This window comes from Heteronotia binoei, chromosome 3, assembly GCF_032191835.1.
Source record: "Heteronotia binoei isolate CCM8104 ecotype False Entrance Well chromosome 3, APGP_CSIRO_Hbin_v1, whole genome shotgun sequence".
NCBI lineage: Eukaryota > Metazoa > Chordata > Lepidosauria > Squamata > Gekkonidae > Heteronotia > Heteronotia binoei.
In genome coordinates, this window is record NC_083225.1 from 20061446 (window position 1) to 20079021 (window position 17576).

At 46.1% G+C, this 17576-nt stretch overlaps 1 protein-coding gene across 1 annotated transcript in view; it reads left to right on the forward strand.

The window, feature by feature from the left end:
• The first annotated feature begins 509 nt into the window (after nt 1–509).
• UVSSA (UV stimulated scaffold protein A) overlaps nt 510–17576 on the forward strand; it is a 102976-nt gene continuing 85909 nt past the window's right edge. The window contains exons 1-6 of the mRNA XM_060233563.1: nt 510–620; nt 1589–1919; nt 3127–3247; nt 4114–4530; nt 8129–8238; nt 11638–11766. Coding sequence (XP_060089546.1) covers nt 523–620; nt 1589–1919; nt 3127–3247; nt 4114–4530; nt 8129–8238; nt 11638–11766 — 1206 coding nt within the window. The 5' untranslated portion in view covers nt 510–522. The remainder of the gene's footprint in view (nt 621–1588; nt 1920–3126; nt 3248–4113; nt 4531–8128; nt 8239–11637; nt 11767–17576) is intronic.

Genomic DNA, 17576 nt, shown 5'->3' on the forward strand with positions numbered 1-17576 from the left:
GAACCGATGACAGTGAAGCAAAACGATCTGGTAGGCAGGGGTTGAGAGTATGAAATGGTCCAGTGACGGAACAGTAAAACCAGCAAACCTTTGGCCTGAGTAGCATGAGCACGCGAAAGCAACAAAACAGCAGGATGCGGTCAAATTAACAAACTGAGCAAACCGTTGGGCATTCAAGCTGCGAGCTGCTGCTTCAGTGAGTGCGCTCCTTCCTGAGCCAAGACCAGAATGTGCGAGCCGGCCCACCTGACTCCGCTTGGCTGGAGGGAGCCCGCGGAGCGCCCAACGCGGACAAGCGGAGCCTCTCGGGCTGGCGCAGATCAGCCCCGCCCCCGGAAAGGGCTGCCTTGAAAGGCGGGGCTTCTACTCCGCGAGCCCCGCCCCATTCTCCGCCCCCGGCGTCGCCCCTCCGTCTCCATGGCAACGGCCCTCGCGAGGGAGGAGGGCCTCTCGAGCGGGGGCGGGGCCGTGGTGATGGCGTCATCGGGGGGGCGGGCGTTGTCGTCGCCGTCCTTCCGGGGGATGGCGGAGTCGCTGGCGGAGCTAGTGGAGGCGCTGACGACGGCCGGGGGGCCGCAGCCGGAGCCCGGCAGGATGAAAGAGCTTAAGCGCCGCTGCAAGTAAACGTGGGGGGAGCTTGTGTGGGCTGCGGTGGGAAGGACTGGGGTGGAGGAGCTGGGGGTGGTATGGGGGGGGCTGGGGTGGGAGTGGGGAGGACGGGGGTGGGGGTGCTGGGGTGGGTGATGAGGTGGGGGGCTGGGGTGAGGATGGGGGTATGGTGGGGGTGGGGAGGGGTGGGGGTGGAGGGGCTGGGGTGGGAGTGGGGAGGACGGGGGTGGGGGTGCTGGGGTGGGTGATGAGGTGGGGGGCTGGGGTGAGGATGGGGGTATGGTGGGGGTGGGGAGGGGTGGGGGTGGAGGGGCTGGGGTGGGAGTGGGGAGGACGGGGGTGGGGGTGCTGGGGTGAGGATGGGGTTATGGTGGGGGTGGGGAGGGCTGGTGTGGAGGGGTGGTGTGGGGTTGGGGGGTCTGGGGTGGGGGTGCTGGGGTGGGTGCTGAGGTGGGGGTGCTGGGGTGGGTGCTGGTGTGAGGATGGGGAGGGCTGGGGTGGGGGGGTTGGGTGCGGATGGGGAGGGCTGGGGTGGGGGTGGTGTGATGAAGTGGGGAGGTCTTTGGTGGAGGGGCTGGGGTGGTGTGGGATTGGGGGGTCTGGGGTGCGGATGGGGAGGGCTGGGGTGGTGTGGGGTTGGGGGGTCTGGGGTGCGGATGGGGAGGGCTGGGGTGGGGGTGGTGTGGTGGGGTGGCGGTGGGGAGGACTGGAATGAAGGGGCTGGGGTGGTGTGGGGTTGGAGGGTCTGGGGTGGGGGTGGGGAGGATGGGGGTTGGGGTGCTGGGGTGGGTGCTGAGGTGGGGGGTGGGGGTGCTGGGATGAAGATGGGGGTGTGGTGGGGGTGGGGAGGGGAGGGCTGGTGTGGGGGGTGTGGGTGGGGAGGGCTGGGGTGGGGTAGGGGTTGGGGTTGTCCAGGCCTGGCCTGAGGTAATTCCCCCCACCTGCCTGCCTCCCTCTCATGGCTTCTTTCTCCCACCAGGGCATCTCCGGAGGAGGTGTCAGCAGCCTACCGGCTGCTGCTGGGCCAGCTGTCGGCAGAGCATGCAGAGGTGCGGCTGGGTGCCTTCCTGGTGCTGGAGCAGCTCTTCTGCCGCTCGCACGCCCTCCGTGCCCATGCCGCCGCCGATCTCCCCCTGCTGCTGGAGCTCACCGTGGGCACTGACCTCGATCGCCCCCTTCCGCCGCCCGCCCCCGCCGCCTGCCAGCTCCGCCACGCCGCCCTCCGTGCCCTCCGCACCTGGCACCAACGCTACAGCCAAGCCTACCCCCAGCTCCAGCTTGCCTGCAGGTTCCTCCAGCACAACAAGCAGGTACGGGCAGGGCAGGGGCGCCAGAGCCAGAGCTTACAGGGGCAGAGGCAGCAGCACAGAGACCTTGGGACTGACTGCTGGCAGCACTTGCGAGGGGACCTGCAGGCCCTTCCTGAGGCACAGCTACTCCTCCCCCTGGGCAGCCACAGATGCTCCTGTACTCTGCCTCTGTTTTGGAGCAGAAGGGCCTTGTACACGATCTCTGGTTGCTGCTAGTTGCTGTGTTTTGCTTTTGATAACTGGAAGAGACAGGCGTATTCATTAGCTGGGACCCCTGAGGAAATCCCCATCCATGTGTTGTCTGTTGGGAGAGCCAGTGGGGTGGGGGTGGGGGGTGCCATCAAATCACAGCTGACTTATGGCAGCTTGCAGAATTCTCAAGGCAAGAGATATTCAGGCGTGGTTGCTCCTTGGAAGGACAGCTAAGGTGAACCTGGGCAGTATAATAAAAAGTAGAGACATCACCCTGCCAACAAAAGTCCATATAGTCAAAGCGATGAAATTCCCAGTCGTAATGTATGGCTGTGAGAGCTGGACCATAAGTAAGGCCAAGCGCAGAAGAATAGATGCTTTTGAGCTGTGGTGCTGGAGAAGACTCTTGAGAGTCCCTTGGACTGCAAGAAGATCCAATCAGTCAGTCCTAAGGGAAATCAACCCAGACTGTTCCCTGGAAGGTCAGATGCTGAAGCTGCAGCTCAGATACTTTGGCCACCCAATGAAAAGGGAGCACTCCCTGGAGAAGACCTTGATGCCGGGAAAGACAGAAGGCAAAAGAAGGGGACGGCAAAAGATGAGATGGCTGGACAGCGTTACTGATGTAACAAACACGAATTTGAGCAGACTTTGGAGGATGGTGGAAGACAGGAGGGCCTGGCGTGACTTTGTCCATGGGGTCGCAAAGAGTCGGACTCGACTGTGCGACTGAACAACAACAAGGGGTTAAGAATATCTGCGAGACCCAGGTTCAGATCCCCAAATGCCATAGAAGCTCACTGGGTGACCTTGGGCCAGTCACATACTCTCAGCTGAACCTCTCTCCCAGGGTTGCTGTGAGATCAAAACGGAGGAGAGGAAGGTGATGTAATCTGCTTCAAGGGTGGGGCATAAACAAATTAAGTAAATCAACCAAGGTTGGCAGACTAGAAAAGCGTGCTCTTGAATGTTCTCCTTTACACAATCTAGTATACATATCGGTTGCACTTTTTAGGTGGACTTTGAAAATATAAGTGCTGGAACTGTAGTTGAAAGAAGAAGGAATGAAGAGAGACAGAAACGATTGGACAGAATTTACAAAAACAAAGCCCAAAGAGCTGAAAAAGAACTGGAAGGTAAGTTTGTGCGGGAGCAACACTGTGATCTGGAAATAGGCCTGCGATACCATCTGGTATTAACTGGCTCAAATGGTGATGTGACTTTTTGCATCCTTACTGACTTGTATAAGCGGAGATCAAATAGGTTCTCAGTGTGGCTATGTTCTAAAACAGAAAATGAGAAGAACGGTAGGAAAAGGGGTAGGAATGCAGAAGCATGATTGCAGTTGTGCCAGTCTTGGGACAATTCAGAATGGTATCAGAATTGTTTCTATGCCCAGTTCAGACCCCAAGCAGATGTTGGCATGCTGAGCAGGATCTCTCAGCCACGGCACTTCTCCTTGCCCCGTAGAGCAGTATTTCTTCTGTCTAGCTGTCTCACTGTGGGAGAAATTGTGGCTGGATAGAGTGTTGTATTAATTCCCATCACACAGATGTGGTCCTTGTCACTTTCAAGCCCTGCGACTTTTTGCTTCCCAGTTCTTTGAATCATTCACTTATTGTTGAGTGAAAAAGCAGGAGAAAGTGGCTTTCTTCATGGTTTTGCAGTACCTTTACTATGGCAGTGAGACTTTATTTTTTTTTGGAGGAAACAAATTTGCGTTACATTAGGAATATGTTGAAATTAATTTTGTTTCGACCGGCAGGGTCCCTGTAAGAAGAGAAGTCATTTAGAGCAGGGGTGGCCAACGGTAGCTCTCCAGATGTTTTTTTTTTTGCCTACAACTCCCATCAGCCCCAGCCAGCATGGCCAATGGCTGGGGCTGATGGGAGTTGTAGGCAAAAACATCTGGAGACCTACCGTTGGCCACCCTTGATTTAGAGTGCTTATTGATGATCTGTACTTTATATGACCATTTTCTGAACCTTCTGTCCCTTGACAGACATGTTGCCAGAGATTGGAGCTGTGCTGACAGAGATGGAGAATTGCTTTCGGCTTCTCATGCCTGATCCGTTTGACTTCACGATGAATGATACTGACAGTGCACCTCGGAGGACTGCTGAAGGTGACCAGTCTCCCCATTCATCTGCCCAGGCCGTAGATCATCAGGTTCCTTTCCTTGAACAGATGGGAGATGAGCAGCCCTGTTGCAGCAGGGACCTTCCTCCCATCTCTCGAGCGCCAGAAGATGATAACAGAGACTCCGATAGTGAAAGAGAGGAGGACACTGGCAGAGAAGATTCTTTAACATCTGAATTGACTTCTGGTTGTCCTGGTGGGGATGATGATGATGCAGCCTTTGTTCGCAGTTATGGTCTCGGCTCCCATAAATACGCTCTCAGTCTTGAAATCTCTACAGGTATCTGGACTCAATTTAATTCCAGCATTCATTCCAAGTTCTGTTTCTACTGGCAGGTTGTTTGATAGCTTTCACTAGATAACAGATGTGCTTAGTACTGTGTTTCTTCAGCATGCAGTAGAACTTTTCCAGATGGTGTCTCAAACAGAACTGCCATATTGAGTCTTCACACCTAGTATTGGCAGTATGGGGCAGAGTAGATATTCCACTTGTACGCCACTAAACCCTGTTGCTTAATAGTTACCTTGCTAGAGCTACTGAAGGTGGTCTTGGAACTCTGCAACTCCAGCTTTTTTTGAAAATTCCCTAAATCCATTTCAGGCCAATTAGTAATCTTATTTTAGTATGCAAACTGATTTGATTTATCTCCTCCGCCCCTCCAGTTCACCTTTTCTAAGCAGGAGATGTGGGCATGCAACCATGCTGAACCTCTCAGTGGTTCTCATACCTTTCACCGTGCTGTGTTTTCTGGGTCCAGTGGCTGAGATGTTCATGGGGGTGGGACACTGTGGCTGAGATGTTCATTAGGGAGGGAAGGTGGCTTAGTGGTAGAGCATCTGCTTGGTAAGCAGAAGGTCCCAGGTTCAATCCCCGGCATCTCCAAAAAAGGGTTCAGGCAAAAAGGTGTGAAAAACCTCAGCTTGAGACCCTGGAGAGTCGCTGCTAGTCTGAGTAGACAATACTGACTTTGATGGACCAAGGGTCTGATTCAGTATAAGGCAGCTTCATATGTTGCTTCATATGTTCACTGTGCTCCAGTGGTCCCATTCTGATCTGGCTGCCCTTTAAAGTGTCATTCACAAGGCACATGACACAGAACTCTGCACTTCTCTTGAGCAGATTTAGAGAAGGCATTGGATGTTCTGGGTAAGAGGTTGTTTGAGGCCCAGTAGATTGAGGCTCAGTCCACACAAGACTGAAGTGCTGTCAGTAGAGATGTGAAGCAATGATATACCATTGAAGAGTTAGGTGTTTTCAGTGCTATAAAGTTCAACTCAAGATCTAAATATGTTGGCAATCCTGGTGAGACCGTTTATGCCATGTGAGAGGTAGGAAAGAAGAATATAAGTGGAACAGAGGTAAGAATTTTGGGAGAGAAACAAACATCTAAAGTGCAGCCATTTGTAGCTTGTGTTTTTTCTGTACCTCTGGTATTGAGTACAGTCGCAGTTTCTCTGGAAGAAAACTAAAGACGTTTAATTTTTTATGTAATGTGTTATAAATAAAAAGTAATGTGTTATAAATATTTGTGTGTTATAAATAAAAAGTTCCAGTGGCGCCTTTGAGACCAAAAGAAAAGTATTCAACGTATATACCTTTATGTGCATGCATACTTTTTCAGATGCAGTTGAAGAAGGGCGCATCCACATGAAAACTTATACTTTGAATGCAGCTTTTATTTTTGATTTTAAAGGTGCCCCTGAACTGTTCTGTTGCTTCAGACCATCATGGCTGCCCACCCGAATAAATAACACTAGGAGAAAAGTTGGGTGAAAATATATATCCAAATAAGTCAAAGCTTATATTGCAATTTCCCCGCAAATTTCTGTGTTTCTGAGTAAAACAATTTTTATTATTCAGCAACATTAATCAGTTATTGTCCAAAAATAAACATCAAAAATATTGCATCACATTTCCCATCTCCCTCCCCCTTTTTGTGGCTTCCCCGGTGCATTCCACTTAAAATATAAAAAGAATAAAAGGTAATACTAGCCTTCTAAGAACCTATTAAAAAAAATAAAAAACAAAAAAAACTTACGACTATAATAAAATACCAATAAGAACAAAATTACTTATTACTATTATTATCTATCTTGATTAATAGTCCATTTATAATATTGCTATACTTAATTCTTAGTGTTATCTATCCTAATTATAGTCCATTAAACCCAGTCCTTATATGCAAATATACTGTATATTTCCATAATTCTTCTTTATCTGTAGTTAACACTTTACATTAAAAAAGAAAATTAACCATTGTTAAAAATCACCAAATGTCCTTTTACCTTCCACTGTTTTTCAACATACTTTTGAAATTTCTCCCGTTCCTTGTTATACTTATCTATATCAAGTTCTTTTAATGTTCTAGTAAGCTTGTCCATTTCGCTCCAATGCATAACTTTCATAATCCAGTCCCATTTTTTTGGTAATTTATTTTGCTTCCACAACTGCGCATATAATGTCCGTGCAGCTGAAAGCACGTACCGAAGTAATGTTCTGTCTTGTTTTGGAAAATTTTCCATTTGTAATCCCAACAAAAAGATTTCAGGTGCTTTCTTTATATTGTAACCCAAAATCTTTGAAATTTCTTGCTGAATCATTTGCCAAAATTGTATAGCCTTTTCACAAGTCCACCACATGTGATAGAAAGATCCTTCATGTTTTTTACATTTCCAACATCGATCAGACATCTGGTTATTTATTTTTGAAAGTTTCTTAGGAGTCATATACCATCTGTATAACATTTTAAAACAATTTTCTTTAATATTATTACATGTCGATATCTTCATAGAGTTCTTCCATAAATATTCCCATTGTTCCATCTGAATGTCTTTATTTATATTAATTGCCCACTTTATCATTTGAGATTTAATCACTTCTTCCTCTGTAGACCACTTCAATAATAATTTATATACTTTTGAAATCATTTTTTCATTATCGCCAAACAGCATTCTTTCAAATTCAGTTTGATCCTGTCTTACTCCTTCATTTCTAATATCCTGTTCAAGCAGACTTTTAATTTGTTGCAATTGAAGCCAATTATACTTATAATCCAATTCTTCCACTGATTTTAATTCTACTTTGCCGCCTTATATTTTTAGCAATCGTTAGTACGTTATCCATTTTTCTTCCTTAATATCAAAATATAACTTTATTACTTCTGTCGGCACAATCCAACACAATTCTGTGTTTCGAGGTCTCTCAAACTCCCCCCTCAGGCTTCAGAATTTCTGGATTTTTTCCCATCTTTACCTGCAAGACTCAGTTTCTATAGTGTGACGCTTTGTTGTGACTGTCTTCCTGTGTCCATTCTCCTGAGCTTTAGGTGCCAGCCAGGTAAAATCAGTTCTGTGGTTTAGTGCTGATTTGCTGCCTTAATTCTCACTTAACTTATTTTAACTAATTCTGTTGTTCTTGACTGTTAAGTGAATAAAAAACCACCATATTTTGACTGTCAGTTAAGATTACTGAAAATGTTATAGTTGGTGCCAACAGTAGTTGACTGATGAGTTGTATTATTTGTTTTGATTTTTGTGAACTGTTGTCTCTCCGTCATTGGGTGGCCTACAACTTATTTCTGGTCATGGTTCCCTTTGACCATTCCTCGTTAAGGAAAGGGGCTGTGGAGATGATGGATGTTCTGATGGGGCTGTGGAAACCTCTTGGGACCTTTTCAGGGTCTGCCTTGGCATTTCTTCCTGAGGTTGTAGGGGCCTACTTGGTCACCAGACCACAACGATGCCAGTAGCAACGATGGGGTGTTCAAGCCAGGGGAGGAGGCTGCTAGTTAATTTTGAGTTGATGCATTTATGTCTGTTTTATAGACTTCTGGTTTCTTAATGAAACTTGATTTTTCATTTTCTTCTTTTGCGGATAGATGTGAAGCTGCAGGAAAATGAAGACAACACAGCCATAATAAACGCTGTTACAGATGCTCACAAACTCATCAGAAACAAATTCTTGCCATCTGTACAATCTTGGATTCAGGTAGGAAGGACTACTATCAGCTGTGAAAGTTACCCCCTCCCCCAATTGCCTGTTGCCTTTATAAGCCTAAACTCTGATAAATTACGGTGTAGTATTTTAGTTTCCCAGGATGTTGACTTCCATGCTTCTGAACTAAAGAACTGGCTGTTTCCAAACGTTTCATGGCTTTATAACGCATGCCTGGAGTTCAGCATGTTTTCCTAATGCTTTAGTTTTGGGCAGCTCATTTCCTTGTGTTTCGGCTTTGATCAAGTTAATTTTTGTGAATTCTGTGTGGGCTAGAAAGAGGGGAGGAGAAAGTGGATATCCTTTCTTCAGTGACGTCATATTTGGTAGACAGAATTTTTAAACTTTAGCCCCCAATGTTGTGTGGGGGTTAGAATGTTGGGCCAGAATCTGGGAGACCCGAGTTCCAATCCCCTTTCTGCCACGGATGCTTGCTGGGTGGCCTTGGGTCAGTCATTTTCTCTCTGCCTCACCTAACTCGCCTCACCTACCTCTTCTGAAGGAAAGGAGAGCAATGTAAGCTGCATTGGGTCCCCACTGGCGAGAAAGATGGTGCATAAATGAAGGAAATAAGTGTTAATTTTATGTCCCAACTGGGGGTGTGCAAGGGAAAAAACCCCTCCCCCAGACCACTGAATATGCCCCAGGATAGATTTGCCGCTGGAAACGATGGAGGGCAGCCGCAGCACCTGACCTAAGGCTCCTCCACTCAGGCAGTGATGGTCGGTGTGGTGGACACAACAACAGCCTTCATTTTCTGAGGCCTTTCCTAGGGAAATGGTGTACGAAGTTTCTCTGGGTTTGCCCTTAGCTTTGGAAGAAAACAAAACATTGATGGTTTTCTCTGTATTGGGCTGACCTTGCTTCCAGTGGTTCAGTGAAAATGCCTGCCTGCCCTTTACTTCTGAGTGTTCTGCTGGGTTTCTACTGCCCTTCCTTTTCCTGCATTGTGCAGGGAGTTGGACTAGATGGCCCAAGAGGTCCCTTCCAACTCTATGATTCTATAGTTCTATGATTCTGAGTCCTTTCCCCCACTTTCCACCCCCCGTTAGTTTTGTCTCCATCCTCTCTCCCATTTTTCTTCCCTTAATTTTTTGGGGGGAAGGCTCCAGTAATTATGCTGCAATTTTGGTACCTATACCTCAACCCTGAAAAAAAAAATGGGAATCCCAAATATTTACCAAATCTGAACACTATACCGGTGTTGGAATTTGGAAATATCAGGAAATACCAATATTTTTTTAGTCCAGTATACCCAAATTGGGGGGGCACCTTCTTTGGGTACCCTTTCTCACTTCCTACCCCTGCAAAGTAACCTCTACACACATACACGAAAACCCCAGATAAAAAAAACAAAAGGAGGGAAAAATAGAAAACAAGCTAAAAAGCCTCACTCCCCAAAAGGGAGGAAAAAAGCAAAGGAGACAGAGAAAGAGAATTCAGGTAAAACAATAGATTTTTAAAAACCAAGCAGAACCCTTCCCCAAGCCCTCCAAAAGAACCAAAAATGAATAAGTTAACCAAGTTTTAAACCAAATCTGAAGAACCAAGGCCAAGAACCAAAGCAGAAGGAAGGAACCCTTGGCCTTCCAGCCTATCAACAGCCCAAACAACAGCAAAACTCCACAAAAATAACTGCAAGCCACAAAACCAGAAGAAACTGAAGCCTAAGAATAAAACCAAAGGGGTGTGTGTGTGTGTGTGGGGGGGAAAGGCCTGAGATCCTTGGCTTCAACACCCCCCCACACACACCGGCCCAAACAAGTAACAAAAAACTCCAAACTGGAAGCCATAAAGCCAGAAGGAACTAAAACCTAAGAATAAAACCAAAGGGAGCAAAAAAGGGGGGAGGCTGAGGTCCTTGTCCTCACCCACCCTACCACCCATCAAGCCCAAAGAACAACTGACAGTTAAATTTTAAAAAAATTAAATATATTCTTCTTTTAGCAGTCCCAGAGTCAGGTCTCAGTAGCAGTGCTGGGGAAACTTTGGGAGCCCTGTCAAAGTAGACAGTACCAACTTCAGAGTGTGTGTGTGTGGGGGGGGGCTCTGAAAGAATTAAGAATTTCTTTTTTCTTTCTTTCAGTTTTTACCCCACCCTCACTGCAGATGGGCTCAGGGCAGCTTACAAGGTCACAGAAGTCCATATAAAAAACAATTAAAGTTTAAATTTTTTTTAAAAAATCAGAAATTTCATAAGAAACAAACGCAGAGTAAAAGTTTCCTCAGTGTGATGTTGGGATGGCAATCCTGTGAGCTGTGCTGTGGCGTATCAAGTCACTAACCACTAGGCGAGGACTGTCACCAGAGAAGGCCGAGAAAGAAATCTGTATGCTCAGGGCCTGAACTAAAAGCCAGGCTGAACAGCTCCATTTTGCAGGCCCTGTGGAATTGCGGTAGATCCCACAGGACCCTCATCTCAGATGGAATCTTGTTCCACCAGGCTGGGGCCAGGGCTAAAAAGGCTAGCTGGGTGTCCTTTGGCCCCGGAACAGCCAGGAGATGTTGGTCAGTTGAGTGCAAGCCTCTGTGGGGCTTGTACAGGGAGAGACGGCCCCTCAGATATGCAGGGCTTTGAAAGTCAGCACTAAAACTTGAACTGGACCCGGTACTCTCTAGGCCAGGGGTCCTCAAACTTTTTAAATAGGGGGCCAGTTCACTGTCCCTCAGACTGTTGGAGGGCCGGACTGTTGTGGTGGCTGCCGTTACTGTACAAGGCCGCGGGCCGTCAGTTCTCCGTCTCCTGCATCTCTCTCCCTTCCCCACACCACACACCCCAGCCTGGGAACTCACCTCACCTCGGTATCGCCTCACACTCTGTCTCTGCCGCCTCAGCCCAGTGCCGGAAGTGTGCGTTGCTAACGCGAGTTTAGGTCAAACGTCACTTCCGGTCTGATTTTGCCATAACCCGGTGGGCTGCATAAACGTCCTCAGCGGGCCGCAGTTTGAGGACCCCTGCTCTAGGCAGTCAGTGCAGCTGATGGAGTACCAGTGGAATGTGTGCCCGCGCGGGCACAGATGTCGGCATGCATGCCCCCACATTCTGCACCAGCTACAATTCCCTGGTCAAGTTTGAGGGCAGCCCCGTGTAGAGCTAGTTACAATAATCCATTGCATGGGTCACTGTAGCCAGGTACTGGGAGGTGAGATAGGGAACCAGTCGCTTGATCAGCTGAAGATTGACGTCTGCCGAGAAATAACCGAGTTACAGCTGCTTGTTGACCCTTCTGCTGCTACTTTTCACTGTTTGGAAATAAAAAAGTGCTTCCCAGAATGATCTGTGGGTTGCCAGACGGAAAAGCTTTTCTTGTTTTTCGTATCGCATGTCAAATGTGGTCGATCTCTTGGCTTGCGTTTGGGTGAAATAACCAGTTTTTATGATTGATTTTGTAGTTGTTCACGAGAGCTGGAATAAGTGATGATCGTCTAAGAAAAGCTATTGATCTTAAAACTAAGTTGGAAACGGCATTGGAGAAACATAAGGAAATGAATATTGAATGTAAAGAGAAGAGGAGGAAAGTGGTGAGTTGAACTGGCTTGTATAGCGTGTATAGTGAAAGTGCTGTGTTTGTATTTTCTCATTCTGTAACCTACTCAATTTTATATACGGGGGGAGGGAGTTCTGGAAATGTGATGGAAAGCATTACACGCAGGCCTTTTTTTGTAGAAAAAGCCCAGCGGGAACTCATTAGTATGTGAGGGCACACTTCTGACATCACTGTCATTTGCATACTAGGCCACAGCTCTGACATCGCCATCATTTGCATACTAGGCCACACCTCTGACATCACCAAAAGTGTATAACGTCTTTTTTGGGGTGTGGTAACAATTCTGGTCATCACACCTCAAAAAAGATATTCTAGCATTAGAAAAAGTCCAGAAATATTCTCCTTCGTGGCCTACTAAAATTTGGGGGTGGAGCCAGGAGACTTGGGGGTGGAGCCGAGAGACAGGAATTATGTCATTTTCTGTGGTGTCAAGGACCAAGTGATGTCACTTCCGGGGCACACTGAACCAAAACTCCACCTTTTGCTATGATGTCACTTTCAGGGCACTCCCCCAAACCAGCCACTTCTTCAGAAGTAAATTCATTTTCAGAAAAATCTCTCTGAAACTCATGTTGAGCCAAAATGGAGGTGGAAAGTGGGCAGTCCTCTCTTTTCACCCCCACACCTGTATGCACCTATCTGTTTGTGTATTGTTCTCCAGCTTGCAAACACTCCTAATGCCCATGTTCAGTTGCCTGCACTACCTACACATCCCTTCCTCAACAGCACTGGCCAGTGTATGCTGACACATTTAGTAGGCCCTTCCTTCATCTGCTACAACTGGAACCCTGCCTCAAGCTACAACCAAATTTGCTTGGTTTCAAGAAAATCTTTCGACAGCTTTTTTTCATAGTTTTCTTTGGTTGGAACACGGGGAAATTGCTGTGAAAGATAGCAGAGAATTGTATTGCAATTAATGAATTAATTTCAAGTTATATGAAGTTCATACAAACTTTTCTGTAGTTATCCCAGAAAGGATATTTATTTATTTATTTTTTTTTTGAATTTTAAATATTTATTCAATCTGAAAACGTCATACAGTAAATTACAGAGTTTGTCATCACAAGAAAAAAGTAGCAAAAAAAAGTTACTGTACAAATTAATTACTTATTGTCCTTGAGAAGGGTCACCTGTGGTTTTGTATCAATTGTTGGCAATTTTACCAAACACACAAAATTCTCCTTGTAGGTAAATTTAAATTTTCATAAAGAAAAACAATATTGTAGAAAATTTGCAAAAAGAAGAGCGAACTTATGAATGGTTAATTTACAAACACAGATTCATGCCTGATTCCTTCATACCATCTGTAAAATTTCTCCCATTTCATTCTGGCCTCTGATTCGGAGTCCCCTTTCAACATATTCGAAAGTATATCCATTTCTGCTACGTTAAAAATCTTATCTATCACCTCCTCCATTTTGGGACACTTCTCTTGTCGCCAATATCTAGCAAAAATTGTCCTAGCAGAGGTTAGGATATACATCGTCACATGTATATCATCTTTGGGGATTACTTTTCTAACGAAAGATAATAACATCAATTCTGGTTTAAATTGGATGTCAATTTGTAATATTGCCCTTAAGAGCTCATAAATCATTATCCAATATTTATTTGTGACTTTACAATTCCACCAGATATGGAAAAAGGAACCTATAGCCGAGCCGCATTTCCAACACTTTGGCGAGATCGATTTATCTATTTTTGAGAGTTGTAAAGGAGTAATGTACCATCTATGGAAAATTTTTAAAAAATTTTCTCTAAGATTTATTGGTTTAATATATTTATAATTTAACCTCCAATAGGAGTCCCATTCTTCTAAGTCTACAGTCCTCTGCAGGTTTTGCGACCACTTTATCATTGGTTCTTTGACCAACTCGTCCAGAAAGGATATTTATGAGGGGCTTGCAGCTTTTTACTGGCTGTTTCCCATGCCTTCAAAAGCAACCTGTTGTGCAGATACTTAGCCAGTGAACTACTTTCATCCCTTTTAATATCTACGGGAGGAGTTTAATTTTGGTGTCAGACAGCCATTAAAAGCAGGACCAGTAAAATGATGCCAACTTCATAGTACCATCTCTTCCAGTGCTGTTGAGATATACCGCAGTAATCTCCAATAGTCTCTTTCTGCCCCACACCTGCTACTCTCATTCACTCACTCACACAGAAATCTCATAGAAGGCTACCTGACTACAACTGGGGGTGCCAACTTTTCATTGGCAGAGCTCCTTTATCTGCAACAACAGTATGGTGAACAGAAAAGTTACATCCAGTAAAAACGGAAGGAAAATGAATGAATGAAAGGGGGGAGAGAGTTGGAAAGAAAGAAAGAACACTGCCAAAAAGAAAGAAATAATGAATGAATAAAAGGGAATGACAGAAAAAAAATGAATGAATGACAGGGAGGAGAGAGTTGGAAAGAAAGAAAGGAAGGAAGGAAGAAAGAAAGAAAGAAAGAAAGAAAGAAAGAAAGAAAGAAAGAGGGGGAGGGGGAGGGAGGTGGAGACAGTTGGAAACAGAGAAAAAAAGAAAGAAATGAAATTGGAAGAAAGGAAAAGGGATGGAAGGAATGAAAGAAAGGGGGGGGGGGAAGCAAGAAAAAGAGAAAGGAAAGGAAAAAATAGACTGAAAGAAAGGGGATGCAAGCAACCCGCCTGTAAAAGTGCTGAATCCCACAAAGCCCTGGCTCTGCAGCTTGGCCCCTTGAGCCCCGCCGGCCAGCTGGATGTCGGGAGGCCCCCACGCAAGCGCGGCAGGCCTCTCTGAGCCCTGCCAGACACCCAGATGTCAGAAGGCCCCCACGCAAGCATGGCTGACCTCCCTGAGCCCCGCCAGACACCCGGATGTCGGAAGGCCCCCACGCAAGCGCGGCTGGCCTCCCTGAGCCCCACCAGACACCCAGAAGGCCCCCACGCAAGCGCGGCTGGCCTCCCTGAGCCCCGCCAGGCAGCAGGGGAAGTCGATGAGGCCAAGCCGGAACGCTGCCTGAACCAGCCGGAACACTCTCTGGGCTAGCCATAACAGTGTTCCGGTGCGTTCCAGCTGAAAAAGAGCTCTGATTATACATAAATGTTTTATTCTTATTCTTTTAGGACTTTTCATAAAATAATTTCCTATGAGGAAAGGCCGATGGGTTTGGGCTTTTCAGTTTGGAAAACAGGCAACTGGGGAGAGGGTCACGATAGAAGTTTTAAAATTACGCATGAGGTAGAGAGAGTTGACAAAGAGAAATTTTTCTCCCTCTCCCAAAATACTGGAACTCGGGGGCATCCGATGAAGCTGATGGGCAGTGTGTTCGGAATGGACAAAAGGAAATGCTACTTGACGCAGAGAGTGATTAAAATGTGGAATTTGTTGCCAGAGGATGTAGTGATGGCTGCTGGAACAAACAGCTTTAAAAAGGGCTTAGATTCATGAATGACGTCCATCAGTGGCTACTAGCCCTGGTGACTGAGGGAACCTCCCCATTTAGAGGCATTAATCCTCTGAATCCCAGAGCCAGGAGGCAACATTGGGGAAGGCCTTGGCCGCTGTGTGAGACAGGATGCTGGACTAAAAGGACTGCTGGTCTGATCCAGTAGGGCTCTTCTTATGTTCTTATTTTCATAAAATCATTTGAAACTTTTGGAAGCTCTCATGGTTATCTGGTTGTGCATCATAGTCTGCCATATCTCATAAGGGCAGAGTCTTGAGTCTGTATTTTTGCTTAAGCATTTCTGAATAACGGCCTCAGAAAGTGCATAAAGAGCTGGGAATCTGACTTCTGACACTACAGACTGGTTTGAGACATGGTGTGAAATTGGGAGGGGCTTTCTTGTGGACAAACCAGGAGTGAAGTCATTTTGCCTTCTTCATCTATCAATGGCTACTAGCCAGGGTGACTCAGAGACACTGAGCCTTTGAATCCTGGAGCCAGGTGGCAACATCAGGGGAAAGCCTTGGCCTCAATGCCCTGTTGTTGGCCCTCCAGAGGAGTTGGTTGGCCATTGCGTGAGACAGGAGGCTGAACTAGATGGAACTTGTCAGATCCAGCAACGCTCTTCTGATGTTCTTATGAAGGCCTTGGCCCCTATGCACTGTTATTGGACCCCCAGAGGATGGCCACTGTGTGAGACGGGAGGCTGGACTAGATGGGCCCTCACTGGTCTGATCCAGCAGGGCTCTTCTAATGTACTTCTCAGGGGAAGGCCTTGGCCTCTTTTTTCCCTGTTGTTGGCCCTCCACAGGAACAGGGTGGCCACTGTGTGAGATGGGAGGCTGGACAAGATGGACCCTCGCTGGTCTGATCCAGCAGGGCTCTTCATATGCTAGAGGAGGGCAGCAGAGGATAAGACTCACAATAATGGGTTTAAATTAAGTGTGGGAAGGACTGGATATTAGGAAAAACTTTTGTAGTAAGAGTTGTTCAACAGTGGAATGAGCAAGCTAGGGAGGTGTTGAGCTCCTCTTCACTGTTAGTCTTTAAACAGCAGCTGTTCAGATACTTGTCAGGGATGCTCTAGACCAATGGCGTCGAACCTATGGCCTGTGGGCCAGAACTGGCCTGCCCAGGGCTTTAATCTGGCCTGCGGTTCTCTTCTTCTCCCCTGCCTGTCTTCACCATTCCAAGCTCAAGCTCGAGCTGCCACTGAGCACAGGAAGCAGAGAGCAGGGCTGCCAAACTTCCTAGCTTCTCTTTGCTGGCAGATGCTCCTCTGGGTTCCTTTGAAATACATTGCCACACACAAAAAATTGCGAAGAAAATGTGGAGTGAATTTTCCACTCCCAATTAGTCTATCTGGCCCAAGAGATGTTAATGGAAAATCCATTCTGCATTTTCTTTACAACTTTTTTTGTTCTGCAATATCTTTCAATGGAGCCCATGCAAGTAAATTTGCAATCTTGGCTCCCATTATTTCCAAAGGGCCTTCAAGCCTCTCCCAGCTCAAACTACCCTATTAAAAAATTTGAGACCCTGTCTGGAGAGCCACTGCCTGCCACTGTGAGTAGATTGGGGGATTGGGGGAGAGGAGGGGAGAAAGCTTGCAATGCCCGGCCATTTAATGTTTTCCTAGGCTCAGAGCATTTTATATTTATGTTTTTAGTTCCTGCTGTGATCCTTGTGCTTTTTCTTGATGTTTTATTTTTAAAGATTGCATTACCAAATCCCACTGTTCCCCCACGTCTCCATTTTAGAAAGGCATCTTTTAAGGGGGAGAAAGTTTGGGAGATGTCACATAAAAAGACTTGTTAAATAAACAAAATATTGCAAGAGTGTTACTGTTTTAAGCATGTTTGTATTTTAAGTTTATATATATATATATATATATATATATATATATATATATATATATATATATATATATATATATATATATATATATATATATATATATATATATATATATATAAAATTGTGTTTGTGTCCTTTATAAAGTTTATACCTCACATTACATTTTATCGCACTTGTGACACCCCCCCCCCCCCAAAAAAGTTCCATTTAGTTAGATCTGGCCCTCCTAACAAATGAATTCGACAGCTGGTCCTGCATGGAGCAGGGGGTTGGACTGGATGAGTTGGGTGGCCCCTTCCAGCTCTGCGATTCTTGGATTCTATGTTCGTACCTTTTTTACATCAGATTGATGGTTTGTTGGAACCTGCCTGATTTCTGTCACAGAGGTGTCTTGGTGTTGGGGGCTTTCACACATCATGAAATTTGTCATCCTTGAGGCCAAGTCAACTTTATACTAACTAGCCATTGGGTAGAGATTTTTCCATCACCCAAGGGCTCACATTCTGTTTAAAAGC